Source organism: Pseudophryne corroboree, chromosome 7 (assembly GCF_028390025.1).
Source record: "Pseudophryne corroboree isolate aPseCor3 chromosome 7, aPseCor3.hap2, whole genome shotgun sequence".
Classification (NCBI taxonomy): domain Eukaryota; kingdom Metazoa; phylum Chordata; class Amphibia; order Anura; family Myobatrachidae; genus Pseudophryne; species Pseudophryne corroboree.
The window spans coordinates 305,867,139-305,889,535 of NC_086450.1; the positions used below are offsets into that span (position 1 = coordinate 305,867,139).

Sequence of the window (22,397 nt, forward strand, 5' to 3'; positions counted from 1 at the left end):
CGATGCACTATTTTGTGGGTGTGGTCTGGACAACAGAGGCATGCCCACACAGTTTGTGTGGTGTGCTGCGGCGGCTGTGTGACTTCACACACAGCCGCTGCAAGACTTAACAGGTCATGTAGGCAGCTAGGCTGCATAGGCAGGAGGCAACCATAAACATGCACGTGCATCGCTGTCTTGTGATACGCTTGCATGTTTGGGGGTGGGGCAGTATCCGGCATGCGGGGCGGACTTGCCCTGTGCTGGGTGTCCCCCCGCATGTTAGAGTAAAAGGTTGTAGGTGTGCATTTTTTCGCACATCTACAACCCGTGCTGAATTAGACCCGGTGTCCACTAATGTATAACTTTAGTTTTCTGTTCTTAGCTGACGAGAGTGGAACCCGTTCTGGTTTTCTGCAGCTATAGCCTACCCACTTCAAAGTGCATACTTTTGTTCATACCACTCTTAAAGGCATGGTTATTTGAGTAACTGTCATCTTCATGTCAGCATAAACATATTGATCATTCTCTTCTGAGCTCTTCTTATTAACAACAGTTTTCACCCATAGCTCTGCCACTTGCTGGAATATTTTGTTTATTTTATTTTGATTGACATTATCTGTAAATTCTAGAAACTTTTGTGGATGAAAATCCCAGGCAGAGCCAGCCCTATGCATAGGTAAACTAGGCAAATGCCTAGGGGCACAAGCAGCTTCTGCTGATTAAAATTATATGCAGCATGCCTATATTCTGTGTGTGACTGCGGCTCTATCTGCATACGAAATGCATTACTAATGTGCTGCATATGTGTAAGGGACATTATGAGTATAAGGGCATTAATAATGTGTGTCATATGTGTAAGCGGCATTACTGTATTATGTGTATAGAGGGATTACTAATGTGTGGCCTTATGTGTATAAGGTATACTACTTTGTGGCTTAAATTATAGAAAGGTATACAGGGTCAGAGGCGGAACTAGTGTCTGTGCTAGGGGGCACCAGCCGAAATCTTGCCTAGGGCATCATATTATTTAGGGCCGTCTCTGATCCCAGGTGACCTAAGATACTCAAACAACAATAAACCTTTTGACCATATGTGAATGCTTTTATGCTTAGAGCTGTTTGCTGATTATATGTGGCTGCAGTGCCGACTACGTTGTGCAGGGAGGAGATGCTAAGCACATATAAACATTCATGTGTACATGTATGTAATATATGTGATGGTGTGTGTCCAGGATCGGCAGTGGCGAAGTATACCACAGCCGCTGTGCAGAACCCATGACTCGGCATTAGACTTCCCTTTTCTAAGCCTGCCCCCAGACTCCTGGGTACTAGCCAATGAGAGTCTGTGGGCGGGCTTAGGAAAGGGAAGCCTAATGCTCAGTCCTGGTTTCTACACAGCGGCTGTGGTATACATCGCCGCTGCTGATCCCAGATACTTGCCAGCACATATGTTACTATCTACACATGTATGTTTATACATGCTTAGCATATCCCACCCACCCCCCTCCCCGGACAAGGTAGTCGCCGCTGCTTGTTATCATTAATGAGCAGGTGCACTACAAGTGTCCACAGAGTACAGAAACATACAGTGTATGCGCCACTTTCTTTTCTGAATTTACCTGTGAATGCTCCCAATTTGCTTGTTGATTTGCAAGGGGCCATGATATGTGCAACTTTCAATGACACATTTTATTAATGGACTTACATCAAACTCCAAATAAGGCCCCCAGAGTTCTCCATAAGACTTACTTAAACACTGTAGGGCAGATATATTAAGCCTGGTTAAGTGATAACGGGGAAGGTGATAACGCACCAACCAGTCAGCTCCTAACTGTCATTTTTCAAACCGAATATCTAACATGGAAGTTAGGAGCTGATTGGCTGGTGCGTTTTCACCTTTCACTTTATCACTTGACCAGGCTTAATAAATCTGCCCCTATCTAAATTAATGATAAGCAGTCTTATCAGAATCAGAATCAGCTTTATTGGCCAGGTATACTTGTGTATACTAGGAATTTGTCTTCGGTTTGCTATACAACAGCCAAGTAGGTAACAGATAAGCAGGTGGGGGCAGGTAAAGTCAGACAGATAGGTATACCTTAGAGACACAAGTGAGTTACATGTATGTCTAGTCAGTCAATGTTCAGGAGTTCAGCAGGCGGACCGCTTGGGGAAAGAAACTTTTGAGGCTTCTGGTAGACATGGTGGGAAGCAAGTTAAACATGCTGTGGCCGGGGTGTAGCTGGTCCTTTACTATCTTCGTTGCCCGCTTTTTAGCTCTGGATAGGTACAGGTCCTGGACTGAGGGAAGGTCGGCCCCGATAATCTTCTCTACGGTTCTGATCACCTTTTGGAGCCTGCATCTGTGCCTCGTGCTGGCGGAGCCGTACCAAACCAGTATTGAGGAGCACAGTACTGACTCCACAATCGCGGAGTAGAAGAGGAGCAGAAGCTTCTGTGGGATGTTGAGCTTCCTTAGTTGCCTGAGCAAGAACAACCTCTGATGCGCTTTCCCGACAGTGGCATCAGCTTGGACCCCCATTTAAGGTCCCGAGAGATTGTGGTCCCCAGGAACTTGAAGGAGGTCACTAGCGATACCACACTGTCAGCAATCGTAATTGTGCACTAGCTGACTTCTTCCTGAAGTGCATTATCATCTCGACACTTTTGAGGGGGTTGAGCTCAAGGTTGTTGTGGCTGCACCACTGGGCCAACCAGTCTACTTCCTGTCTATATGCCGATTTGTCCCCAACCTTGATGAGGCCGATGATGGTGGTGTCGTCAGCTAATTTGATCTTTACTGATTGCGCCTCAGAGTTGCAGTCATTTGTGTACAGGGAGAATAGCAGGGGTGAGCGGACACAGCCCTGATGTGCCCGTGTTCTAATGGACCACACTTGATAGGTGAATTCCCCCGCTTTCACCACCTGTGTCCTATCTATATACAAACCCTATTATATATGGTTTGACAAAACAAGAAAAATCCTGACCTCCAAATGTCACTTTAAATGTTTAAACTTTAACATGCCTCATTAATATTATCACTGGAATTCACTAAAGTGGTAAGGTTATCTTGTTTTATTGTCAGATTATAGCTGCTTCATTCCATGCACTAAGTACTTTATAACTTCCTGAAAGTATGTGTACAGCATACCACACCCATTGATCTTACTATATATATATGATCCAAATGACTTTGGATTTTCACTCCCCTGTGATTACTGTAACCATGGCATCTGCAAAAGTGAGAGAAGAATTATGCTGCTCTCTCTGCCTTGACATTTACTCAGACCCAGTATGCCTGAGCTGTGGACATTACTTCTGTATGAACTGTATTGAGAATGCCTTTGGGAAGCAGAAAGAGTCCAGGACTTACACTTGTCCAGAATGTAGAACCGTGTTCAAGAAGAAACCTGATCTGACCAGATGCCGGAAGCTGTGTAACATTGTGGCACACTTCTCTGACAAGACAAAGAAAGATGGTGTGGCTTTGTGCACGTATTGTATTGGCTTCATTACACGTGCTGTTAAAAGATGCTTTCTCTGTGAAGCCTTCTTGTGTGAGGAACATCTCAAAGTACACAGCAAGTCACAGGAACATGCCCTAACAGAGGCCAATTCCATCCTGCTAATAGACTCTGGCAGAAAGTGTCTCACACACAACGAACTTCTAAAATACTACTGTTTCCATGATGATGTTTTTCTGTGTGCAACCTGCTACAGCCTAAAGACCCATAGCACTCACCAGGTCGGTACACTTAATCATTTATGTAAGCAAAAAATGGAAGAGCTAAAGAATGCTTTGGATAAAATAATATTGACATGGAAGAATATTGACAAGAGAATCCATGATTTAAAAGGAAAAGCTAGGAAGGAACAAGAAAAGACAACCGAATTAAAGATCAGGGTTATTAATCTGTTTGTGGATATCAGAAAACAGGTGGATGAGCTTGAGAATGAAGTTCTAGATGAGATCAGTAGACAAAAGGATGAAGCACTACAACAAGTGTCTGAAATGATCCAAGAAATGGAGATACAGAAGGATGAATTGTACCATACAATACTACATATTGAGGAGCTCTTTGTTGTCAATGATTCAGTAAGCTTCCTAAAAGAATGCAAATTAATTCTCAGCAAATGTTCTTATTTTGAGGACTGCATGAAGATGGAGCAGGGTATAATGGAGACTACCAAACATAAACTAGATGATGTACTGGTCTCTGTTAAACTGCAGAACAGCCTGGACAATTTGGTTAATTCCATATATAAACTGAAAGAAAAAAGAGGGTTTTACCTTAAAGCACATTCAGATATAGTAATGGACTCTAATACTTCCAATAGTCAGGTCATTCTTTCAAGTGATCTTAAGATAGCATCTCATGTGAAAAAAGAAGCAAAACCTCATTTGATGCCTGAGAGATTTGCATCCTCACAGGTCTTGGGTACAACCAGTTTTAAGTCAGGAGAACATTACTTGGAAGTACAAGTCAGCATGTCCGGATACTGGGTTGTTGGTATGGCTTATCCAACTTTACAGAAAACTGGAAATGAATCCCTTATTGGATGCAATGACAAATCTTGGGGCTTGGTAATGCTTAATAACAATCTATCAGTACTTCATAACTCTGAGAGTAAAGCAATACGCATAGATAGCCCCTTGCGGGCACTTGGCATTTACCTGAACTATGAGGCTGGTCAACTTTCTTTTTACCAGCTATGTGAACCATTCAGACACTTGCATACTTTTTCAGCCACCTTTACACAGCCTCTTTATCCTGCTTTTTTTGTATATGGAAACAGCTGGGTAAGGATAAAGAGCTAGAAAAGAAGAATACAGATAGAACACGGTTCCTTTATGCAAACAGTGCCTCCATGATTACAAAGATTGTACCAGTCTTGCTGCCTGGCAGCAACCACAGGTGGGTAGGCACAGCTTGATAAAGAGGACCCTGTTCCATTTTTATACAGATAAGTAAAGATTATTTCATGTAAATGTAAAATTTGGATTGAGACGCACTCCTAATGTAGATTGTATTGTATATAGGAAAAGCATAACCTGACCTGTGGGTTCTCTCTTCTAGAAAAGCTTTGAAATGTGTGAAGCTTGGTACATACTATAAAATGTGTACCTAGCCCGACTACTGCAGTGTTGGGACCCGACGGGGTAGCCGGCATCAGCAAGTGTCTACATACTTGCCGATGCAGACAGCAATGGCGGGGGCGGCAGCATGGACTTTGCTAACGACATCCCCTGTCAGCCCTGCATGCATGGGGTGTTGCTGACGACCCACGGGAGCACGCATCATCAGCAACATTGTGGGTACACACCAGACGATAAGAGTAATATGTCGGTACGTTCCGCCGCATCGGACAACATATCGTGTAATGTGTAGCCAGCTTTACACACAATGGGCCTAATTCATACTTGATCATAGCCGTGCAATATTTTGCACAGCTACAATCAGTTACTCAGACATGCGGGGGGACACCCAGCACAGGGCTAGTCTGCCCTGCATGTCTAGCTCTGCCCCTCCGCTCAAGTACAAAAGCATCACACAGCGGCGATACATTTGTACTTGACGAGTAGCTCCCTACCAGCACAGCTCCTGTGCGCTGGCAGGGAGCTATTGGTCGCTGTTCGGGCCACCGTAGCGGCGTGCCCCTCACACGGTCCGGGTACGCCTGCGTTGCCCGGACCACGCCCCTAAAACGGTGGCTGAATGCCCCTGTCCCGCCCCCTACCACCCAGTGACCGCCTCTGCCTGTCAATCAGACAGAGGCAATCGCAGGGCTGAGATGGCCGTTGGCTGTCCAGCGCCGGCGCATACGCAGTTCAGACCTTATCGGCTGCTGTGCGAAAATGCGCATCAGCGATCAGGTCTGATTAGACCCAATGCTTTGATATGACTTGCCTAAAGTCTAACTGGTCAATCTACAAAATCATAACATAGCAGAAGCTTTTCTCAGATCCAGTTATTAGTATGTAGTTTAACAGCAGAGCCGGCCATAGGCATAGGCAAACTAGGCAATTGCCTAGGGCATTTGATATGCCTAGGGGCATCAGCAGCTTCTGCTGATTAAAATTATATGCAGCATGCCTATATTCTGTGTGTAGCATTTCATATGCAGATACAGCCACAGTCTCACACAGTATAAAGGCATGCTACATATCATTTTAATCAGCAGAAGCTGCTTGTGCATCCTAACCACATAGCAATGCAAATAAGCTGCATTTTCATGAAAAAAGGTGGCCAACGTTAGCATTGAGGCAAGATTTATGAGGACACATCAGTTTCCAAGCAGAGGCAGAGGTCACAGTGTTAGTGGCAGTGTGAGTGCTGTGTGCATGTGAGTGGGTTGGTTGTGCAGTAGTGTTCGGAATATGTGTAAGGAGCATTATGTGTGTCTTGTAAAAATGCATTAATAATGTGCAACATATGTGTAAGGGGCACTATGTGTGTCATTATGTGTATAAGGGCATTAATAATGTGCGGCATATGTGTAACAGGGTATTACTGTATGTGTGTCATTATCTGTATAGGGGCACTAATAATATGCAGCAAATGTGTAGGGGGCACTATGTGTGTCATTATGTGTATAAGGGCATTAATAATGTGCGGCATATGTGTAAGGGACATTATGTGTAAAAGGGCATTAATAAAGGTTGTCATAATGTGTAAGGCACATTATGTTTATAAGGACATTAATAATGTGTCTCATATGTGTAAGGGGCATTACTCTGTGGCATTATGTGTATAAGGTGCTCTACTATGTGGCGTTGCGTATAGAAAGGGCACTACTGTGTCGTCTAATGTGAATAAAGAGCAATAGGGTGTGATGTAATGTGAATAAGGAGCAATTCAGTGTGATGTAATGTGAATAAGGGGCTCTACTGTGAGGAGTAAAATGTATAAGGTAAAGTGATACTACTGTGGGATGTAATATGAATTATGGACACTATTGCATGATCAAATGTGAATAAAGTTGCAGTACTGTGTGGCGTAATTGGAATTGGGGTTACTATTGTGTGGCCATGGCCCTTGCCAACAAAAACACACCCCTTTTTGGGCTGAGCACCAAATGTGTGAACTGTTCCTATTTAAAATCTGGGGGGTACAAGCACTAAAATAAGGACTGGTATGGGTGAGGGGTGATGGTGCTGGGAAATAGGTGCAAGGTCAGAGGCAGAACCAGCGGTGGTGCTAGGGGGCACCAGGCAAAATCTTGCCTAGGGCATCATATTGGTTAGGGCCGGCTCTGTTTAACAGTATTAAAGAGTGATGCTGGAAAAGAGTTGCCAGGTACATTTCTAACTGGGAGCGATGGGATAATGAAAAATAAAGCCATACTTTTCAAATTCTTGCAAATACTTCATTATACTGGGATATAACTTGTCCAGGTTAAGTAATGACATTGTAACCAGTGAGTGTGATTGCATGTAGACATAACCCATAAAGCATGAAGTCTGTGTTACACATTAACTCAGAAGCAGAACGTGATACTTATCATGTGACCATATAAATATGTACATGGGGGGTCTCATGATTTCCACTTTTTACAGGAGTTACATTTTTTCGACCATATATTTACCTCAGCGTGCTTTTATTTCTAGATTTCACACATCTGAAGCACCTGGATTACCTAATTTTTGTCATTGATTTTTGGTATCCAAAATTAAGAAATTACTGCCTCAAAATCTGAACAACCCTCATATCATAATCACTTTATTATTTCACACTTATGGATCCCATATCACTGCACTATATAAAGAAATAAATGGGCCCATTTATCAACGAGTTTTAACATATGCAACGAGTTTTAAAACTCGTTGCGTATGATAAATGATGCTCCAGCCAATCAGCTCCTTACCGACATGTGTTTGAAAAATGACAGTTGGGAGCTAAGTGGCTGGAGCACCATTTATCATATGCGACGAGTTTTAAAACTCGTTGCATATTATAAAACTCATTGATAAATTGGCCCCAAAGTACATACTTCGTAATTAACTTTCTGAGTTGTACGCTATGCTAATATATACGCAGTCAGACGATGCTATTATTTTTATTATGCAACGTTGTTCACAGGCAGGGGAATCCAGGGGTTGGGGTGTGTTTAGAAAAACACTGGTGTGTCGCAACCATTTTATAGGCATATTGGAGCCAGCGACTACATCTTTGTACGCAGTTTCACTGGTGCCTGTGTCTTATTTCCGTCGCCCATTCTGAGTAACCATATTACTCAGAATGGTCGATAATCGACACATCTATGTCCGATGCTACGTCTTAGTACCCAGCTGCTGGAATTTGCAAAGCTGCTGGTGGGTGTCTCGATACAAATCCCGACATTTGCATGTTTTCGCACAGTATCTGCGTACAAAGACGCAGCAATGGCAGCATTAGTGTACATCTATGAATCAGGCCCAGAGACACAGCAGTGGCAGCATTAGTGTACATCTATGAATCAGGCCCAGAGACGCAGCAATGGCAGCATTAGTGTACATCTCTGAATTAGGCCCAGAGAAGCAGCAGTGGCACCATTAGTGTACATCTCTGAATCAGGCCCAGAGACGCAGCAATGGCAGCACTAGTGTACATCTCTGAATCAGGCCCAGAGACGCAGCAGTGGCACCATTAGTGTACATCTCTGAATCAGGCCCAGAGACGCAGCAGTGGCACCATTAGTGTACATCTCTGAATCAGGCCCAGAGACGCAGCAGTGGCACCATTAGTGTACATCTATGAATCAGGCCCAGAGACGCAGCAGTGGCACCATTATTGTACATCTCTGAATCAGGCCCAGAGACGCAGCTGTGGCACCATTAGTGTACATCTATGAATCAGGCCCAGAGAAGCAGCAGTGGCACCATTAGTGTACATCTCTGAATCAGGCCCTGAGACGCAGCAGTGGCACCATTATTGTACATCTCTGAATCAGGCCCAGAGACGCAGCTGTGGCACCATTAGTGTACATCTATGAATCAGGCCCAGAGAAGCAGCAGTGGCACCATTAGTGTACATCTCTGAATCAGGCCCTGAGACGCAGCAGTGGCACCATTAGTGTACATCTATGAATCAGGCCCAGAGACGCAGCAGTGGCACCATTAGTGTACATCTCTGAATCAGGCCCAGAGACGCAGCAGTGGCACCATTAGTGTACATCTCTGAATCAGGCCCAGAGACGCAGCAGTGGCACACGAGTGTACATTTCTGAATCAGGCCCAGAGACGCAGCAGTGGCAGCATTAGTGTACATCTCTGAATCAGGCCCAGAGACACTGCAATGGCAGCATCATACCTCCCAACTGTCCCGATTTTCGCGGGACAGTCCCGTTTTTTGGGGACTGTCCCGCTGTCCCACCCGCGGGCCACAGTGTCCTGCGGTGGGGGGGGGGGGGGGCAGTTGGGAGGCTCCGTCTCTTGCTGCCCTGCTTAGCAGAGCAGCAGTGAATAGACGCTGTGCGCATGCGCACAGCGTCTATTCACTGGAGTCAGAAGGAGAGGGGGCATGCCAACAGGGGCGTGGCTCGGCGAGTCCTCTCGCAAAGGCACGCCCCCTTTTTTAAGTCACACCCCTTTTTTGCCGCGCATGTGTCCCTCGTTGGCAGACTGAAAAGTTGGGAGGTATGCAGCATTAGTGTACATCTATGAATCAGGCCCAGAGACGCAGCAGTGGCAGCATTAGTGTACATCTATGAATCAGGCCCAGAGACACAGCAATGGCAGAACTAGTGTACATCTATGAATCAGGCCCAGAGACACAGCAATGGCAGCACTAGTGTACATCTATGAATCAGGCCCAGAGACACAGCAATGGCAGAACTAGTGTACATCTATGAATCAGGCCCAGAGACACAGCAATGGCAGCACTAGTGTACATCTATGAATCAGGCCCAGACACAGCAGTGGCAGCATGAGTGTACATCTCTGAATGGGCCTTAGTCAGCTTCAGTTGCAATTTAGCAAAATTGCAAATCAGACGATTATTGTAAGGCTGTGCATGCGCTGCGACCGCATCGCGTGGGCCAGCAATCTGCGATCGCATAATGATTGCCAGGAAGTTTGGGAGGTTACATGGAGTTTGCGCAGAGTTGTTGAAAAAAACGCAGGCGTGTCATGGCTATTTTCGGGGCGTGCATCTGATGTCAGCTGCGATTCAAAACATGGCGCCGCTGTGACTGCAGCCACGTATATCCTGCTTAGACATCGCTCAACCGGTATTGACGATGGTGGTTGATGGTTCTCGGTTTCTGCGTATGCATCGCAATTATGCGAATGCATACGCAAATTTGTGAATGCATTGGTGGGTGTCTTTTACCTTTCTGGGCAGATCTTCACATGCGTTTTTTTAGCAGAAGGAGGATTGAGAAAATCGCAATTTCTGTCTCAATAGCGATCCAACCCTATATTCTTTGGGGGGGAATTCAAATGTTTGAAAACTCGGGTGTCTGTTTTTTCCTATCTAATAGATAAGAAAAAACAGACACCTAACTGACTTTTCGAACAATTGAATATCCCCCTTTGAGTCTTAACTAAAGATAATGGATCAAGGAGGTAACATAGTAACATAGTAACATAGTATCTGAGGTTGAAAAAAGACAATTGTCTATCGAGTTCAACCTATTTGTGGTCTCCTATGCATGATGATTTGACTAAAATTTCTGACTGATGCTGCTGTCAGCCGTTACATTTTATCCCTATTTATAGTAACTATAATGCATGACTATGCACCATACCCCTGGATATCCTTATCCATTAGGAATTTATCTAACCCATTCTTAAAGGTGTTGACAGATTCCGCCATTACAACTCCCTCGGGCAGGGAATTCCAAACATGTATTGTCCTTACCGTGAAAAAGCCTTTACGCCGTATTGTGCGGAATCTCCTCTCCTCTAACCTGAGCGAGTGTCCACGAGTCCTCTGTGTTGATCTAACCAAAAACAGGTCCCGCACAAGCTCTGTGTATTGTCCCCTTATATATTTGTAGATGTTGATCATATCCCCTCTTAGTCTCCGCTTTTCCAATGTAAACATGCCTAGTCTTTCAAGCCTTTCCTTGTATTCCATCGTCTCCATGCCCTTAATTAGTTTGGTCACCCTCCTCTGTACCTTTTCAAGCTCCAGGATATCCTTTTTGTAGTACGGTGCCCAGAATTGTACACAGTATTCAAGGTGTGGCCTCACTAGTGATTTATATAACGGGAGTACAATACTCTCGTCCCTAGCATCAATACCCCGTTTTATGCATGCTAATATCTTATTAGCCTTCTTTGCTGCAGTCCTACTTTGGGTACTACTGCTTAGCTTGCTATCTATGAGGACACCTAAGTCCTTTTCCAGTACAGAATCCCCTAATTTTACCCCATTTAGTAGGTAGGTGTAATTTATGTTCTTGTTACCACAGTGCATTACCTTACACTTGTCTGTGTTGAAGCGCATTCTCCATTTGGCTGCCCATGGTTCTAATTTAACTAAGTCGTTCTGAAAAGACTCGGCATCCTCCTCTGTATTTATAGCCTTACACAATTTGGTCTCATCTGCAAAAATTGACACCATGCTCTCTAGACCTTCTGTTAGGTCGTTAATGAAAATATTGAACAATAGCGGTCCTAATACTGAGCCTTGCGGCACACCACTTAGCACTTCAGTCCAAGTTGAAAAAGATCCATTAACCACAACGCGCTGCTTCCTATTATCTAACCAGTAATTGACCCAAGTGCATATTGTGCTTCCTAGCCCTGATTCTTGTAGCTTGTAGATAAGTCTCATGTGTGGTACAGTATCGAACGCTTTGGCAAAGTCTAAAAAGATTACATCCACGTCTTTACCATGATCTAGGTTTGCGCTTACTGTTTCATAAAAGCCAAGTAAGTTGGTTTGACAGGATCTGTCCTTCATAAACCCATGTTGATTCCTTTTAATGACCTTATTGGTTTCAAGGAACTTCTGAATACTATCTCTTAGAATACCTTCCAATACTTTCCCCACTATAGATGTAAGACTAACTGGTCTATAATTACCTGGTTCAGCTTTACTTCCCTTTTTGAATATAGGCACTACTTCCGCTATACGCCAGTCTTTGGGAACCATACCTGATATAACTGAATCCTTAAAGATCAAAGATACCGGTTTTGCCAGTTCAGAGTGAAGCTCCATTAGAACCCTTGGATGAATACCATCGGGCCCTGGTGATTTATTAATCTTTAAATGTTTTAATCGGTCACAGACTACTTCCTTGCTTAAATAAGTACCTATCAGTGTGATATTCTCATTATTGAGATTGTGCGTTAGTCCCTGAATTGGGTCCTCACGAGTGAATACTGTTGAAAAAAACTCATTTAGTGTGTCCGCTATGTCATTATCATTTTTGCTTAAGACTCCCAACTTGTCTTTTAAAGGGCCTATACTCTCCTTCTTTAATCTCTTGCTATTAATGTATTTAAAGAATTTTTTGGGATTCGCTTTGCTTTCCTTTGCAGAGATCAATTCAGAGTTGATCACAGCAGCAAATTTGTTAGCAGTTGGGCAAAACCATGGCCCTCATTCCGAGTTGATCGCTAGCTGCCGTTGTTCGCTGCGTAGTGATCACTTAGAAAAATGGCAAAACTACGCATGCGCATGGGCCGCAATGCGCACGTGCGACATACGGGTACAAATAGCATTGTTGTTTTGCACTGCTTCTAGCGACGATTCCATTCGCACAGCCGATAGTTTTCCCGGAGTGTTTGGAAAAACGCAGGCGTGTCCATGCGTTTGCAGGGCAGGTATCTGGCGTCAATTCCGGGACCTTCATAGCCGCAGTCTTCGCACAGAATAAGTAACTACAGGGCTGGTCCTGTTTTGCACTAAATGCTTTTGTACCGCTCGGCTGCACAGGCGTTCGCACTCTTGCAAAGCGAAAATACACTCCCCCGTGGGCAGTGACTATGCATTTGCACGGCTGCTAAAAGTAGCGAGCGATCAACTCGGAATGACCCCCATGTGCACTGCAGGACAGGTGTGGCAGATATAACGTGCAGAGAAAGTTAGATTTGGGTGGGTTATATTGTTTCTGGGCAGGGTAAATACTGGCTGCTTCATTTTTAAACTGCAATTTAGATTTCAGTTTGAACACACCTCACCCAAATCCAACTCACTCTGCGAATGTTATATCTGCCGTCTCCCCCCCCTCCCCCCCTCCCCCTCCTGCAGTACACATGGTTTTGCTCAACTGCTAACAAATTTGCTGCTGCGATCAGATCTGAATTAGGGCCTAAATACATGGTGTTTTGGTGTATAATTTATTGTTAGCCAAAAGACTGAAGATAGCATCAACAATTTTTTTACATACTCAATATTAAAGCAAGAGCAGTTAGGATGAAGGATGGTAGAGTTTAGTAAATAAACAGAACACACTTATTGAAGTCTTCTGGTTAAATGCACTGGATAATAGTGATTACTAGGATCTACAGTAGGGGTGGGCAAAATACGACCCGCGGGTCGGATGCTGCCTGCGAACTGAACCTGCCCAGCCCGCTACCTCCAATCAGTGTGCAATGACAAGCGGCCCGACTGGCTGAGCTACTTGTCATTGCACTGCATTCAGTAGCGGATCTTGCCACGGGCAAGCAGGACTTTTGCCCGGGGCGCCGCCTTCCGGAGGGCGCCGCACCATGGCAAGATCCACTACTGCTGTGCTCTCCGCTGCCCGCTGTGTCCCCCGGCTGTGTCCTCCTGTGAAGGGAACTAGACGCGTAGCGTCTAGTTTCCCTTCATGGAGAGGACCTTTGCTGTGCGGTGCGCGATGACGTCATCGCGCACCGCTCAGCATTTCCGCTGCGCTACTGCTGTAACTGACCACGCCCCCTGTACGAAGCCACGCCCCTATGCACTGCCCGTGGTGCAAAAAGGGCTCGATTTGGCCCTGACTGCATTACCTCCCAGCTGTGGGCGCCACCAGAGACGGATTGGCCATAGGGTTTACAGGGAAGATTCCCGGTGGGCCGACACACCCGTGGGGCCTGTTTTGTTTGAGGACATGTGGTCCTATTTATAGACATACTGAATAAGATGCAAAATAATTTGCAGATATGAAAATGACTTTGCCACTTAGCCTGTGATTGCAGATGATCTAGTGTATGCTCTGTCTGCCTGCTTGGCTGACATATAAGATTGAGTGAATAGTGATTGCGATACGCGGTTTGTGTAATAAGCAAGAAAATATCTTTCTAAAGAATTATATAGTTTCCTAAATTCTAAAGATGTATCATATAATGTGCTCATAATATTTAATTTTATTTCCTTTTAACTTCCCCCTTGATGCTGGACATGCCCACTATCTGGAAAGTCTTGGGGGGGAGGGTGCTGCTGCCATGGCCCATGGCTAGACCTTACACCTCTAGTGCTGCACATGTGGGGCTACTAGTACAAATTTTTCCAGGGCTGCTTTTTGTTCCCAATCCGCCCCTGGGCGCCACTGAGGAAGCTTGGTCATGTTGGGTACCACTGGCCCAATTACCTGTAACCTCAGGCGCTGTTGGGGGTGGAACCAAAGGTAGAGCCTCAGCGTGGATGCGGGTGGCGTGCGGCACGGCCAGTTTGAATACATGCAGCAGCACAGGCACAGCACCTTCTGTGCTTGGGAAAGTGCACCTAAGTAAGGTACATGCTTGGATGGCGGGTGGCGGTGGGACCTGTCTGGCAAGGGGGCAGGGGTGTCGGGGGGAGCTGGCAATTCTTTCCAGGGAGGGAGGCTGGTAACTTTGTCTGGGGAGGGGGGAAGCTGGTAACTTTGTCTGGGGAGGTGGGGAGCTGATTATTATGTCCAGGGAGTGGGAGAAGGGAGGCTGATTATTTTGTCCAGGGAGGGGATAGATAGGAGGGAAGATGATAATTGCAATGTAGCCCATACACTTATGAGCTATCAGGTACAATCCTTCGCATCTGTGAGATAAATCGAAAGATTGTATGCACATTTTAGGTACCATGCGACACAATGCGTGGTCACGTCGGTCGAATGTCGCGTCTCAAGATAGTATGTGCTGCACTTAATATTTAGCGAATCGCAGTGTGATCACATGTTTTCAAAAACACATGCGAAATATCGCACTGCAATGCGCGACGGCCGCTCCCACTCGGCGGTGACGTGCCCATCACGTGATTACCATGCAATCTATCGCATGATCGCATGGTAATCACTTTGCAGTTCATGTGCAATTTCATCTCACCAGAACTGCCAGTGCGATGCCCCGTGATGTCGTGTCGCGGAGCATCGCACAACTGTATGGGCACGGTAAAAGTTTTTATTATTATTATTATTAGATGTGATTGTTTGTAAGTGGTGCTTTGAGGTCAGGTTTTGACACCTGACTATTCAGTGTCGGTGGCAGTAGGGAATGCGTGTCAGGCTATACACGTTTCTGTGCCTTCTGGCACTGACTGTTCCTGACGAAAGTATACTGTGTTTAATAAATGTGTGTTACTTCAGAATCAGCACCATAATGTTATTAGTAATTTATGGAAACATATATGGGGGACGGAGCTATCCTATTAGCTGCAATGCGGCGGGCTCCTCCTCCCGATGCCGGCATTTATCGGGGATTATGCTTAGGGTGCCTCAGGCACCAGAAGCATAATCCGCGATAAGTGCCATGCCGGAGCCACAATGTTTTATGTGCAGCCCTCAAGTATTCGCTGGAAAGTGTTAAGTGGCGCCCCAGCTGAAATAATTGCCCACCCCTGATCTACAGTATCCTGAAGATCCTAACTTCAATCCCAATGTCAGGTTCAAATGACTTTCATCAATTCTTCCTTTTTCTCAGTCATCAAAATTAGATTGTAAACTCAAATGTTCAAGGAGTTATACATACAGTGATGTGTAAATTTGCATTTGCAGTGTAAAACTGTGCCTGGAAAATGTGGTGATCATTAGCCCAAAAATACATTGTGTTCATCAGAAACAAAGATTAGCATGACTCCAGAAAAAGGTCACCATGATTTCCTGTGATAAAATGGGCAATCATTGCTGTGCTGTGGCTTATAATTCATATTACAGTTGCAATGTGTGACTAAGGTGACAGCCATGATTATCGTGAAAAATTTGTGTTTGTTATATACACATAACCTGTTTCCAGGTACAAAGTTCAGAAAATATATAAATCATGGTACAGCAATAAGATAGCTCTTGTGAAAAAGTTAGCTATGCATACACAAATAAGCCATTCCCTTTGTCATTATTATATAATTATTAGATCAATTAACTGTGCTTAATTATAACATAAAGTTCTATTATTTTTAATTGTTTTATGGTAGCAGTAAACTTTTGTTTATGACTAATATTAAGCTTAACTGGGTACACACTTGTGCAATATCATGTTCATTTGTCTAAGTCGGGCAAATTGGAATGACAAATTGGTCATATCGTGCAGTGTGTACGGCCAATTGCACACTTCCGCGGGTTGCATGCAATGCCAATCACATGACCTTGCATGCGATGCAGTGAATATTAATGAGGGACGGAACAGTGATCAGTCCATCACTCATTATTATCTGCCTATTGTATATCGGCAATGATTGCTGGTTGGACTTGTGTGTACCCAGCCTTACTGTATGTCCCTCCTTTTGCTTAGCTAATATGACTCTAGTCCACGATATGCAATACAAGCAGTCACATATTCTCTTGTCCAGTGTAATTATTCCCAACATATAGACTTTCTTTTCAATTAAGTTAATTTTCTTGTTTAAATGTTTTTATTTTTTAAATATATTCATGCTCTCTACAATCAGACTTTCTCACTTTAATTGCATGACAAATTCATTTACAATAAATTATTTGTTGTCTGTAGTCTGATTATTATTATTATTATTATTACTATTATTATTGCTACTACTAAGATGATCTACAGTATATGTTTAATATAACTGTCCAGTGTCAGACTGGGGCATGAAGGGCCTATCGGGGGAATGCTGTTATAGGGGCCCATGCTTAAAGGTGTAGCCAGGTGCCAGTGGGGGCGTGGCCAGCCACCACAGAGGTTTGGCTAACCATTACATGTTCTGTGCCCCTTGGTAAATATATAATAAACCAAATTATTGTGAAGTATAATGTAACATATGTATAATGCAGAAATCCAGTGCACTAGGATAGTCTGGAACTTGATCCCCAGAGGAGTAGGGCCCACCGGTGGTTTTTCCTGTTCCCCTGTGGGCCAGTCCTACCCAGTAACTGTCATATAATAGGGGCACTGTCATAGAACAGTATAACATTTAAACTTGCTTCTTATATTTAAACATAGGGGGTAATTCCAAGTTGATCGCAGCAGGAATTTTGTTAGCAGTTGGGCAAAACCATGGGGGTCATTCCGAGTTGTTCGCTCGGTAAATTTCATCGCATCGCAGCGATTTTCCGCTTAGTGCGCATGCGCAATGTTCGCACTGCGACTGCGCCAAGTAAATTTGCTATGAAGTTAGGTATATTACTCACGGCTTTTTCTTCGTTCAGGCGATCGTAATGTGATTGACAGGAAGTGGGTGTTTCTGGGCGGAAACAGGCCGTTTTATGGGCGTGTGGGGAAAAACGCTACCGTTTCTGGGAAAAACGCGGGAGTGGCTGGAGAAACGGAGGAGTGTCTGGGCGAACGCTGGGTGTGTTTGTGACGTCAAACCAGGAACGACAAGCTCTGAACTGATCGCAGATGCCGAGTAAGTCTGGAGCTACTCAAAAACTGCACAGAGATGTCTTTTCGCAATATTGCGAATCTTTCGTTCGCAATTTTACTATGCTAAGATTCACTCCCAGTAGGCGTAGGCTTAGCGTGTGCAAAGCTGCTAAAAACGGCTTGCGAGCGAACAACTCGGAATGACCCCCCATGTGCACTGCAGGGAAGGCAGATATAACATGTGCAGAAAGAGTTAGATTTGGGTGGGTTATTTTGTTTCTGTGCAGGGTAAATACTGGCTGCTTTATTTTTACACTGCAATTTAGATTGCAGATTGAACACACCCCACCCAAATCTAACCATGCTCTGTTTCAGCTTTTTAAGGGTGATTCTGCAGGATATCCAAGATAGTAGTGAATCAATGGTCTGTGGTACGTATTATTAGAGTAAGATGAATGAAGATAAACTCAGCTCATGTTATTACTAGGGCAATGAGCAGGAGATAAAAATTAGCTACTATAAGTAGTTGAAAATTAACTTTATTTCATATAGAGGTATGTTTGATACCTCACTGTTTCCACATTTGTTTGACATCACTACTTTGATTTGAAATGACCCTGATCCTTCCAGTGATCCATTACTGCTGGCTGAGAGAGGATGAAAGAACAAGGCGGTGCTGTAATCTGGCATACCACAGAGAGTTACACACTATTAGGCGGTGGGTGGTCCCGTGGCTTCCCGTCTCTCGCCCGCTCACAGTGACTGTGGCCGGGAGAGGAAAGGAAAGGTGCTGCTTCCCTGAGCTAGGGCTGCAGAAAACCCTGCCAGACAAGTGGTTTAAGGCATTTGGCAAGTACAACGCCAGAGGATGCATAAATCTGCTTTATAGAGTACACCAACATGCCAGTCGTTCTGAAATAAGTATTTACTTTATTATTCTGAGCGCTGGGCAAAAATCAGTGAGCGTTATTTAAGCTGGGCACACACTATACAATTATCTGGCAGATCATCTGCCAGATCTAGCTGGTTGGAATGAGCATCTGGTAATGGATGAGAGCAAATGACAATTGACCATTTGCTCCCGAACACTGAAAAAAACTTGCAACATTTACACACCACTATTTCTTGGATTCATTGAATGCTCTCATTAATGTCACTAACACCTGCCTTTGTTGATTGTAAAATATTAAACACAAACAAATGCTTTTATACTACAGTATTTTCATTTAACGCACTTTTGGAATTCTCAGATCCAGATCTATACTGTATACAGTACCTTAACCATTCTGAAGACGCCCTCATGCCTTGAGCTGGTTGTGTGTGACATTGTTGTTCTGTGTGCTATGTTCCATGACACTGCTAGTAGAAGTGGGTGCGTTTGGAGGAGGAGACTGAGGTTTCTGACCAGGAGGATGACAACAAACTTGACCCAGAGCCTGGAGAATCCCAGGGTTCTTAAGGTGTGCACACATGATATCACTAATGATATCGCACAGTGACGTCATGTCGCGGCCGGCCGAAGCATGCAGCTTTGGATGATGAGCCCAAATTGAGCTGCATGCACGGCCAAGACCAAGGGTCATTATGACCATTGCTCGGTGGCAGCATACACACTGGGCAGTATAGTAAACCATATCACTCAGGAGGGGAAAATGAGCGATATAGTTCACTATATCGCTAAGTGTGTACCCACCTTTAGATTTGGAAATTAATCTAAATCTCTCTGCAGTGCAACCTGGTTTTGCCTAGGTGCAACCACATTTGAAAGAAGGGAGTCTCCTCTTTCAAATGATGTAGCCTCTTAGAGGTTATTATTTGGTGAACATCTGTAATTAACCGACAGTAACACCCTGCACTGCACAAACACTAGGTTTCAAAATGATTTGGTAAATGCACTTGAAGAACCCTATCTTCTCCATCCTGGCCGGTAAAAAACCCACAAAGAGGAAGAATACGGGATGCGGTCAGCATCCCGGCAGTTTGGATGCAGGCGGTCAGGTGAACGATGCTGAAATCCCGACACCAATTGGAATCCCGGCGCCAAAACCCCGACCGTTGGCAACCTGAAGGTAAATATTGGGGGGAACAGTTAGGGTTAGGGCCCAGGGTTAGGGTTAGGCACTACAGGGGGGCTTAGCCAAAGCTGCCACCCCCGTGAGTCTTAGCCTCTACCCCCCACTATCTTTACCTAGCTGCTGCCCCAGGAAGGTTAAATTAATTACCACATCCCCACCGGCAGTCTAAAAGTTGGAATACTGCAGTCGGTAATGTGACCGCCGGCATCCCGACCAATGGGATTTCCTATCACACTCATAAATACCATCAACCTGGGTGCTATCTCAGAGTATACAGACTAGTACCAGTCTGTATATCAGTACTTCTCGGGTTTTCAAGGAAAATTAATGTTCATGAGAGCCGCTGACTTTACCAACGTTTCAAATGTACAGTCACATTTTTCTCCAGAAAAGACAAAAAATGTGACCATACATTTGAAGCCTTGGATTAAATCAGAGACTCTCATGAGCTTTATTTGGCCTTGAAAAGCCAAGGAGTGCCGCTCTTATCTACACTGTGGGCCTAATTTAGACTGAGTTTCTGGGTTTGCATAAATCAGCAGTTGTGATCTTACCTACTACTGAAGAGCCCTCTGTGTCCCTGGAGAGCAGCTCAGCTCTACAGAAGCACTCAGACTCTGTGACAAGACCCAATGGGGGTAATTCTGAGTTGATCGCAGCAGCAAGTTTGTTAGCAATTGGGCAAAACCATGTGCACTGCAGGGGGTGGCAGATGTAACATGTGCAGAGTGAGTTAGATTTGGGTGGGTTATTTTGTTTCTATGCAGGGTAAATACTGTCTGCTTTATTTTTACACTGCAATTTAGATTTCAGTTTGAATACACCCCACCCAAATCTAACTCTCTCTGCACATGTTATAACTGCCCCCCCCTGCAGTGCACATGGTTTTGCCCAACTGCTAACAAAATTCCTGCTGCGATCAACTCAGGATTACCCCCAAAGTTTGACAATGGTACCACTGTAGAAGCAATTATACTCTTTTGGAACGGAAATTATGCGACAGCAGTGGGCTTCCCTTTCCTTAAGTTAGCTACTGCCCATATTAGCATATAATCACAATTGCGTATGGCAAAAGATAGCAACAACAATCACAAGAACAACCACATCTGAATTAGGCCCTGTATTATATAGCTTTCTATCCACTGTATATATTCTAAAAAGAGTGAGAAAACAGTGCCTTCTAGTGTAGCATATTAGTTGTTATGATGTAATTATAAATCAATAAAAAATACAAACATTCAAAAATCTGTATTGTTTGATGTTGTTTTTTGTTGTTATCCTCTTCTTAAGGTGGGTACACACCGCACAATATGTCATTGATTGACACATCGTGCCCAGCGGGGGGGCGGCATCGGCAAGTGCATACACATTTGCCAATGCCTGCAGCGATGAAAGGCAGAGGGGTGGGGGAGCGGGTGATATGCTGCATTCAGCAGCATGGCATCGCTAACGACAGCCCCAGATCTTCTTGTATGTTCAAAAGATCTGTGGTTGTCAGTGTAGCCCTGTAAAACTAAATAAATGACAAAGAGGAGATACATGATGATCTCTGTTCCCTGAGGCTTACATTGAATGTATATATATGTGTATCTATATATATTTATATATATATATATAATCTAGTTATCCACTGCTTGTGTACATATATGAACTATGTACTATATAATTACTGCCTTTGTAAATAGATGATATATATTCACATTGTTTGATGTGACTCTTGTACTGTATATATATATATTTGTGGGTTGTTGGTGGAGAACGGGGATATTGGACATTAATGTGTTGGACGGTACTGTGGTACGTTGGCACGAGCAGGATTAGCTTGAATCTTCCAGAAGCTCTCGTGCTGACTGAGATGTGCCCGGATTGAGAGAGCCGTTGAGGGAAGCTCGAGGGAGAGCGGGAGTGAGAGCCGCGAGGACACAGAGACGCTGAGGAGAGCGGTGTGCGGCTGAGGTTTATGACAGGAGGCGCTGTGTAGTCCGGCACCGGAGCCCACCCGTACGCACCCCGAGGAAAAGAGATAGCGCGGAGGGTGGCTGAGGATAGTGACGGGACGGAGCGGCAAGGCGGGAGATTGACCTTACCTGACAAGGAGCTACGGTGGGGTTCAAGGTGCTGCATCTCCCTGACTGAGCTGCTGAGGAGAACAGACGGGACAGTCTGTGGAAATCTGATCCAAGAGACGCCTTCAGAGAGGCGGCCCCCGAAAGTGTGACCAACAGGAGCTGTGAGTTGAGACCTAAGGGGGAAGTGGGAGGAATAAACAGACCCATCCGATAAGTGTACAGGCTGCCTGACATAGACTGTGAAATAGACAGGCAGTTCACTGAAGGGAAATAGAACTGTGTATCAGAGAATACCCTTCAGCCGCTGTCTGACACTGAAAATATTAGTGCATTAGAAACTATCCTTCAGCAGCAGACTCACCCTGTAAAGTCAAGTGCAGTATAATAGACTATACTGAAACGGCCCCCTTCACATTAACCCTTTTGACAGGGAATTATTGCAGTAATTGAGGAATCAATAGATGCCAGCTGATCATTGACTTATAAGGTCTAAATGAGACTCTACCGATAGGGAGCAGTACTGGAATATGATACCTCATCCAGTGCAGTAACTGTATATAGTTATTGGAGCATACCGGACAGAGAGGAGAGTCAGGCTCTGTGTGTTGAAGGAGGTATGACCCAAGACCACGTTAACGAA

General features: G+C 44.6%; 1 protein-coding gene across 1 annotated transcript; it reads left to right on the forward strand.

Moving 5' to 3' along the window:
• Positions 1-3,171: 3,171 nt before the first annotated feature.
• Positions 3,172-4,803, forward strand: LOC134944144 (E3 ubiquitin/ISG15 ligase TRIM25-like). Its single transcript, XM_063932721.1, has one exon. It carries the CDS (start codon positions 3,172-3,174, stop codon positions 4,801-4,803), a length of 1,632 nt encoding a protein of 543 aa, XP_063788791.1.
• The last annotated feature ends 17,594 nt before the right edge of the window (positions 4,804-22,397 follow it).